The 10,562-nt window shown below is 33.5% G+C and overlaps 1 protein-coding gene across 1 annotated transcript; it reads left to right on the top strand.

The window, feature by feature from the left end:
• Window positions 1-852: 852 nt before the first annotated feature.
• LOC121861376 (cytadherence high molecular weight protein 3-like) lies at window positions 853-4,638 on the top strand. Its single transcript, XM_042359027.1, has 2 exons — window positions 853-1,456; window positions 1,620-4,638. The coding sequence occupies exons 1-2, from the start codon at window positions 899-901 to the stop codon at window positions 2,550-2,552; spliced, it is 1,491 nt and encodes a 496-aa protein (XP_042214961.1). The 5' UTR covers window positions 853-898; the 3' UTR covers window positions 2,553-4,638.
• Window positions 4,639-10,562: the final 5,924 nt, after the last annotated feature.

Below are 10,562 nucleotides of genomic sequence, written 5' to 3'. Positions count from 1 at the left end.
AACATTTATTTAGACTGTGCTATCCTTTGTGTTAGGCTAACTACTAAATTTTCTCGATTTTGAGTAATCTGCACCTAACCCTATTTTCTCCATAAGCCCTGTTATTTCTATTACGCGATTTTCTATAACACGATATTTTACAAGAACACAATTATCGCGTTATAGCAGAACTACCTGTATGTCTTGAATAAAGACGAAAGCTAAGGTGCTCCGTTGTTTCCCTTTTCCCGTGTGATTTTATCAATACAGTGGGGTATGCTATAACGAACGGATCCTACTACGAATATTCCTATAACGAACGGTTTTACCTATAAAATTGAGAATGCTATAACGAACGAAACTCCTACAACAAACATTATTTAATTATTTTTTTTTTTTTCTAATTTATTGTTTTTTATTACAAGTATTAATGATATTCTTTATTTCAGGGGTTTAGATGCATATTTATGCACTTTTTATTTTACAATTTTATATTATATTTTTCAGTGTTAAGTGGTTGTATTTGGGGACCTGGAACGGATTAATCCTATAACTTGAGCGAGTGCTATAACGAACAAGGTTCTAGAACCAATTAGATTCATTTATAGCATACCCCACTGTATATATATATATATATATATATATATATATATATATATATATATATATATATATATATATATATATATATATATATATATATATATATATATATACACACACAATACACTTCGTCAATGAACACTCAAGTGACAATGTAAAGGTATAAGCAAATCATCTGTCAACAAATCTGTACAGGTATTATCTTCCTTTTTCTTACAGGTATTACTACTAGTGGTGGGTTTGGTGGCGTTGGGGGCAGCCATCCCCATGCGGGCCACCCAGCAAGGCAGACCTCCTGCAGAAGATCCTGAATGCCATGCCTGAGGATAACGACCTCGTCTCCACTAATGGTCAAGAACCTCCTCAGTCAAAGGAGGAAATGCCAAGTGGTCAAGACCAAGTCCCTGCAGTTCCTTCAGTCCAAGTTCGAGAACCTACTATCATTGAGCTACCGAGTTCTTATGAGCCTGGACCACAGCCACAAGATACTGATGATCAGCATCAACAGAAGCTGGTACCACAAGTGGAACAGGTACATACAGATACTGAACCAGAGTTGCTACAGCCGGATCAGGAAGTGGAACAACCAGAACAGCAAGTGGGTGAAGTATTTGTACAACCGGAACCAGAAGCAGAACAACAGGTGGATGAAGTAGTTGTACAACCAGAACCACAGGTGGATGAAGTATTTATAGAGCCAGAACCACAGGTGGATGAAATATTTATAGAACCAGAGCCACAGGTGGATGAAGTATTTATAGAGCCAGAACCACAGATGGATGAAAAATTCATAGAGCAAGAACCACAGATGGATGAAGTATTTATTGAGCCAGAACCACAGGTGGATGAACTTTTCGTAGAGCCAGAACTACAGGTGGATGGAGTATTTATAGAGCCAGAACCACAGATGGATGAAGTATTTGTAGAGCCAGAAACCACAGATGGATGAAGAATTCATAGAGCAAGAACCACAGATGGATGAAGTATTTATTGAGCCAGAACCACAGGTGGATGAACTTGTAGAGCCAGAACCACAGGTGGATGGAGTATTTATAGAGCCAGAACCACAGATGGATGAAGTATTTGTAGAGCCAGAACCACAGATGGATGAAGAATTCATAGAGCAAGAACCACAGATGGATGAAGTATTTATTGAGCCAGAACCACAGGTGGATGAACTTTTCGTGGAGCCAGAACCACAGGTGGATGGAGTATTTATAGAGCCAGAACCACAAATGGATGAAGTATTTATAGAGCCAGGAACACAGGTGGATGAAGTATTTATAGAGCCAGAGATAGATGAAGTATTTATAGAACCAGAGATGGACAACGTGTACATAGCAACAGAAGGGGATGACAGACAAGAAGTACCAGACCCTGATGATGATCTTGAATTTGTGGTGGATAACATTGCTGAAGATTATGAGGAAGTTGAACCCCAGGAGAATCCCGCCACATTTGATAAGGCGGGAGATTTTCTAAGTTGGTTTATTCCCTATTTGAAGCCTGAAGAAGAAGTACACGTTTCATCAGAGGAGATACTCTCTGATGAACCGAATCCTGACACTGATGTGATGATATTATCATTGTATGAAGCTGATACTGACCAAACTCCTCCAGGAGTAACACTCATTGACGAAACAGCAGCAGTTAAAGAGGACTCTTATCCTATTGACCATGATGATGGTCTTGGTGAGGAAATGATATTGTCAGATTTTGAACTCTTGGGAGAGCAAGCCCTGCCTGTCAACGAGGAAAGTACTGTGATGGAAGGTCATCCCATGTTGAAAGATTCACCCATAATGGCAGTTGCGTTTGATATCTCGCACCCATATGGCAGACTCTTACAGATGAATCTTACATACCAGCCGAAGACTTTGAGACAGAGTCTTTTATTCCAGAGGAGGAATTTACTGAAGAAAGCGATGTTCCCGAGGGTGACTTTACTTATGAACAGGTTCCAGTTATAAATTTGGAGCAGCTCGTTGAGGAAGAGGACCTTTTTGAAGAATACCTTCCTGGGCCACAGAGTGATTTATCCCCAGTCCCCTCTCTGTTGGACCTTCTGATGCCAAAACCTCTTGAAGAACCAATTGGATTCAGAGATGACATGTACCCAGTTGTGGTGATGGAAAGCAGCTCTGGACCTATAGCAGATATGAGACATTTCTATATGATAGAGGAAAAGGAATCATCAAATGACTTCCCCAGTGATGTTGTAGATATCATCATAAAGAATGAGCCACAGCATGATTCAGAGGATACCATCATGCCTGTTGTTGGGGAGAGAGTGATTATTGAGGAGCGACCACTACCAATTGCTGAGTTCCCAGAAGAAAACTATCGCTCTCCTTTCACTGAAGACCAAGAGCCTCACTGGAGACCAAATAGCAACAATAATTATCATCCCATCATCTTCCCTGATAACAATAAACCACCCAAAACATTAACAATGTTTCCTCAGAAGTGGGGAGAAAATCCTGCTTTCTTGCCAGTACATGAACCAAGAAGAGGCCCTTCTCGGCAACAGATGTCCGGACCTCATTCATCAGACATGAAAACAATGACAGATAAGGTGTTCCCACATTTTCCTGCCCAACCGGAGATACTTCAAAAGAATCCAGACTTTATGAACTCACGAGCCACCCTCCTCCCTGCTGATACCCTGTTTGGACCCAACCACGAAGGAAATCATGTAGCCTCAAGTATTTTTCTAAGACCAAACAACTTTCAAAATGAATATTATGAACCATCATCTTTTCCACAGAGCTTCAATTACTACAATACACTCAGACAAGCATCGTCTGATGTTAAAATGTTCCCACAACTACTTCAGGGATCATTACAACATCATTCACAACTATACAGAAGACCAGATGCATACTCAAGAGTGCCTCGGCCAAACTTCAGTGCCTATGAACAGTACTTTGTACCACAACACACACACGAACAAAACTTTTATCCCTAAACTCCATCTGGACCCGACAGTTTCACCCAAGATCCATTTGAGTATTATGGATCTTTCTACAGTGCAAACGATGAACTAGATGCAAGAGGAAGTTCTCCTCATTTCAGAACCTCCTCCAGTATGTCTTTTGATTTTGACAGGTTTAGCGTCAACCACAATATGATGTAGAGATATATCCAGTAGATATGACGTTCACCCCTGATGATGATTCTTTTGATATGTCACCATACAACAGTCAATACCCGGGACAACAGTTCCTCCAAGGTCCTAATTTCAGGACAAAATTTTCACCTTCATATGACGAACCAATTTACTTGGATTCACAAGGTTACCCAGATACAAACTTCTACCCCTCTGCATCCCGACACAATAGATATGAACCAAACTACTTCTTTGAGAATAACCATGATTTCCCCTTCCGAGGCCCAGCTCCTACATGGTAAACCTTATTATGAGTAACTATCAGAATGTAAGAGAGATTATGTGTGAATTTGAAGAGGAGAGACTCAACTCACAATATAAGAGGATCTCTGACAAATTCTAAGGAGGAAGTTTGCTTCTACTCATAATATAGAAGATCTTTCACAAAATGAAAGGAAGATGTAAGTTACTGTACTAATATAGAGGATTTCTGACAAAAACTTTGAGGTGTTGGTTAGGTTACATGTTCCAAAATATATACCTGTATACCTTATGCAACTTCTCACTATTTCAGAAATAGACTTATTGAATTTCCATAATTTGAATTACATAGACATTTCAAATTTAGTGTTTTTATTACTCTATTAATCAAAAGAAGTGAGCTTAAATATAAAATAAACTAAACATACTGTATAATAAAAGATTTACCATTTACATAAATCAGATTTATTAATAAAATGCAATTAATGTATGTTTAAACAATTTTACTAGTGTGTAGTGTGGTTTTAGAATATTTCAAAAGACAGTTTACACATCACAGGATAACCATTGTAATGCATTGTGTGGAAACTTCCCATCAAATTTACCTAAAAGTGTGGCATTCTATACATTTCATATTAATATGAAATCTTGTATTTTTATCTAAATGTAAAAACGAGAAAGTCTAATAGTGTATTACTACCCTCCATCTTGTATTTTATCTTGTCTGAGGTCAGAATCATTTAGCTCGACATGTAAATCTTCTTCCAGTGTTCTAAACATTTGGTGGTAAATTTCTCACAAACCATGAGTGCTGTGAACCCTCCATTGTGATAGTGTTTGCACACCTACATCTGAAATAATTGCCCCTAGCTTATAAAAATGAAGACATGATCATAATATCCCAATTTATGACCAACACCAAATAAAATACTTTTAAGGCAATATAAAATAATTCTGTACTGTGTCCTCTTCGCCACTGATCGGCATGTTAGCCACTTGGGTGGTTGGTCTCATCTCTCTTACAGACCGTTGGCAAGTATACTGGGTATGTATTGGTTCCAGAATGTACAGTACCAGTGTGGGTCAGGTCTACTCTTGAATGAGCTCACACCCATTGCCGTGTATTAATAATACAAACAGTTAACTGTGAATAAGATATATTTGTTAAATCCTGATGGTCTCTTCCAGAAGTAGAATATGTAAATATAATTAAGACATGTCCATGACTGCAACATCTAAATAAAACACAAATTATGTGGGGGTACAGTACCACCCAGTAAATAAAGGTATCTATATTTTCACTAACAAAACACAATGCTTTTTATAAGTTCTTTATAAATCAATTACAAAATTAACTTAACCATATTGACTAAGGACTAGACTGTTTTTAATGAAAGTTTCTTGTACAGTCAGAGCTTAAAAATCCAAAGTCCATGTCCATAACATTTAAGACTGCCCAAAGCTTCACATACGTTTATTTCTATTTACTGTACTGTACATACATACACAGTACTGTAAGAATTTATTCTTACATTTAACTTGCTTAGTAGCTGTCAAGGAATAGCCCGATTAGACTGAACAAATCGCCAATTGCACTGGCTAAATACCCATAACTTCATAAGAAAATAATTCACTACAGGTTGACAATCCCTTATCCGAAATCCTTGGGGCCAGAGGAATTTCGGATTTCGGAATTCGGTTTCAGAATTATTTTTTTTTTTCCCCATTAAATGTGCATGAGCACCGGGCATAGATCACTGACCCACATCAGGGCCTGGGGGGTATAATAATTATAAAAATAATAATAATAATAATAAAAATTATAGGTCTAGGTCGGTGTTTCTCACTTTTGATCTTTTTTCATTCTTGTATTTCTTTATTTTTATTTATTTATTATTATTTTATTATTACAGTACGATACTCCTGTATTATTGTTATTTTTATTAATTTTATTATTATATAATATTATTATTTTTATTATTATTATTATTATTATTATTATTATTATTATTAATATTAATGTTATCATATTTTATTTTGGTGTATTTTTATTACAAATTTTATTTACTATGAATTATTATTATAATTATAATTATTATAACAATTACATTTCAGCCCCCCAGGCCCTGATGTGGGTCAGTGATCTATGCCCGGGTGGGCTGATCCTGTTATAAAAAAAAAAAAAATATATATATATATATATATATATATATATATATATATATATATATATATATATATATATATATATATATATATATATATATATATATATATATATATATATATATATATATATATATATATATATATATATATATATATATATATATATATATATATATACACACAGTATATATATATATATAGTACTAAAAAAACTTAAGGTTTTCGGATAAAGAGTTGTCAACCTGTACCACTATTTTCTACAATTAATTTATGATCACTTCATTTACTTGTGTATCTTACGTTGCAAAACAATTAAATAAAAATAATGCAAAATTAGAATAGTGCATGAGATATATATATATATATATATATATATATACCGGTATATATATATATATATATACAGTATATATATATATATATATATCGTATATATATATATATATATATATACCCGATATATATATATATATATATATACCTATATATATATATATATATATATATATATATATATATATATATATATATATATATATATATATATATATATATATATATATATATATATATATATATATATATATATATATATATATATATATATATATACTGTATTACCTATATATACAGCTAGACCCCGACTTACGACTGCTACGACTTGACCTTGGGACTTCGACCGTCGGGACTTACGACCGTCGGGACTTCGACCGCCCTTGAATTTTTTATTAATTTTTTCAAATACCGCATTTTCTATACGAAACGTTTCCAGTTAATGTAGTCTCCATGTAAAATTAGAAAATTATGGGGGCCCCATGTGCATTCAGCTGACTACATTAAGGTAAATGCTCAGTCACACATATCCATTCCTCATTATTCATTACTTTTACTGTATTGTATTTCATTGTAGATTTTTTATCTATGTCGGACTTACGACCTGGATTTGGGTCCCTAACCCGTCTTAAATCGGGGTCTATCTGTATATATATATATATATATATATATATATATATATATATATATATATATATATATATATATATATACAGTATATTGATAAAATCACACGGGAAAATGGAAACAATAAAGACAAAAGCTAAGGTGCTCCATTGTTTCCATTTTCCCATGTGATTTTATCAAGATTTATCTTATCCACATTTTCATTGTGGATTTATATGAAATATATATATATATATATATATATATATATATATATATATATATATATATATATATATATATATATATATATATATATATATATTATATATTGATTTATTTATAGTGTATAATGACAACTCAGACACATGTAGCTGTTTGTCACATTGTCCACATTTTAAGAGCTTTTCATTCTTATACACTGTAATATATAATACAAGAAATAATTTCAGCATATGCTTACCAAAACTTACAAGACTATGAAATAAAGAGAGGGGCTTGAAGAAAATAAATGCTGTACCATCTTTGGTTTAGTGTCAGGAGGAATAGCTAAAAATAAAATAAAATATTAGGTAAATGTAATCATTTTACCAGTAACATTTTCAATACCGAACATGTTAGCTGAATATGCACCAGTATTTTCTTCACACTCATGTCAATAATGTAAAACAAAAAAATACACTTACCACTCTACAAAGAAACTTAATTTAACAAAAACTTAAATATATAAGCTACATAAATAATGTGGCCCACAAAACTTGTATCTCTTGTACTGGACTTGTATGCCATACTGAAGGCTCATAACCTTGTCACATGGAAGAAAATATTAATAGATATTTCATTATATAAGAAAAATAACATCTACAGATATTACATTAACAGAAAAATAACATCTACACACACGGGGATCTGTCTGTAAGGAACAAATAGGAAACAGAACTCATGTCAGATACCAATAATGGCCTAAATCTAACAGATGTTATATGAAATGTACAGTTGAGCAAAATCCCCTGAACACTTGGCGGCATCTAGCACCTTAATACTTAATGATCATTAGGTGAGAGGATTGGAATTTTAACGTATTTTCTGGTTCTGACATAATATGTGATGCAAAGTAACATTATTAGATATGAACCAATTATTTATATATATATATATATATATATATATATATATATATATATATATATATATATATATATATATATATATATATAATTGGTTCATATCTAATAATGTTACTATCGATATACAGTATAAAAGTGACCCAAAAGTGGATACCAGATACTGCCAAGTAATCAGGGAATATTGTATGCAACTGTACCTGCTTGGGTTGCCCAATATGCAGTACTGTAGTCATATATAACAAAGACTTCCTACAGAACAAACAAACGATTATGGGAGTTGTACAATTTACTTGTGCATAATTAAATCATAAATATTATATTCTAAGATGATATTTTACACTTTGTGGCAGGCTATGTATAGTACTGTATAGCTAAAATAATCTTCTGGCTACACACCAATCACTTATATTCCATAAACAACATACTTCCTTTGCTTAACTGTTGCATCATTGGAGAACACATCATTCACTAATACTGTACATATTGTACTTTATAAACCAAACACTTTCACTACTTTACAGTGTCAAGCAATTATCATTCACTAATACTGTACATATTGTACTTTATAAACCAAACACTTTCACTACTTTACAGCATCAAGAAACAGAACATCACTCACTAAGACTAGCTAAATCATGCAGTTCCACTATTTACCAGCAATGACATAAAAAAGGCATCACTCACCTGTGGAGAACACACATACACTGAGAGACCATGTGACTGCATATTACTGACTAATACTTCATAAACCATTGCATAGTCCCACTGTGATGAGGAGCACAAAACTCTTGTACTGAAGAAAAATATTAGATCCATACCTGCTAACAAATACAGTGTATTATTAGGGCACTCATCTAAGGTTTCTTTTTACTGTCAAACAAAAAAGTACATCCACTGCATCTACAGCCTGGAGCAACACTAGATATATTGTGAAAGTTTACTACTAAGTGAATCTTTTTAAAACATTAAATTTATCAACATAACATGCAGTAAGTATATGTGAAAATGAATAATGGGAGACATTTGAGGGAAAACAGGGAAAATGCAATTCAGCAGAAAATTGGCCACATAAATGATAACCTGAGAAAATGGTGATGTACTACCACAAATGTGTGAAGTCTCATTATAAAGACTCCTTAATTCAAGTGAAAAACCATTGTCAAGTATAGATTTGTCAGCCTACAATGATGCTACACTCAGTCAACCCAAGCAGGATAACATGTGTAATATGCTACACTCGGTCAATCCACGCAGGATAACATGTGTAATACGCTACACTCAGTTAAGCCAAGCAGGATAACATGTGTAATATGCTACACTCAGTTAAGCCAAGCAGGATAACGTGTGTAATCTGCTACACTCAGTTAAGCCAAGCAGGATAACATGTGTAATATGCTACACTCAGTTAAGCCAAGCAGGATAACATGTGTAATATGCTACACTCGGTTAAGCCAAGCAGGATAACGTGTGTAATCTGCTACACTCAGTTAAGCCAAGCAGGATAACATGTGTAGTGATATATTGCAAATAATTCTGAAAATTCAAAATAAAGACCTGGGAGTTTCTAACAGAATCAACAACAGAACTGTAGTGTACTGTATTTTAATGTTTAGGTGTTGAAAACTTAACAAATAAGTCCTCAATACAATGTTGTTATATGCAACTGTACTTATGTAATCCAATTAATTATATATACTGAATATATTGCGGTGCCATTAACAAACTCCTACATCAAAATTATTACCAGACATCTCATGCAATTATATTCTCCTTCCAAGTGTTTCATTGATCTTACTCTCCCACTCGTTTCTTTAATACAGTAGTAATTCAATAAGAAACTTTTTCCCCACATCACCTTTCTTACTCCATATTACATCTCACCTGAACCTACAGCCGGCACCAACAACTTTCTAGCTCAGTCTATATTACTCCAGTACTGTATATTTCAAAGGCTTTTACCCAGAGTATCATTACAACTCAAGAGACATAATATCCATTAACAATATCTACATAAATACAATATAATGAAGTTACTCGCCATATGAATTAACTTTTCACTAACTACATCTATTTTTAACATTCACATTAGCATTATCACTTAATCTATTCCTGTATGATTACTCCTCTTAGTGTGGGTACATTATCACTATTTTGCACATTACACCTTTTCACATATCCGTTGAGACATTTGTTACATAACTATTTGACAAATTTCATAACCGAATGACAGAACACATATCGAATGACAATCTAAAATAACTGTTCGTTCATGCTAACGGAAGTGATTGACATAAGTTATGAAGTTGACGAAGCGTGAACAATAAACCGACAGTCTACATATAGTTTGAGAATGTAACAATTGGAGAATGACATAC

The sequence above is a fragment of the Homarus americanus genome, unplaced genomic scaffold, assembly GCF_018991925.1.
Source record: "Homarus americanus isolate GMGI-L3 unplaced genomic scaffold, GMGI_Hamer_2.0 scaffold24260, whole genome shotgun sequence".
NCBI classification, from domain to species: Eukaryota; Metazoa; Arthropoda; class Malacostraca; order Decapoda; family Nephropidae; genus Homarus; species Homarus americanus.
The sequence above is the reverse complement of the archived record's forward strand: the minus strand, read 5'-3'. Positions and strand labels throughout refer to the sequence as shown.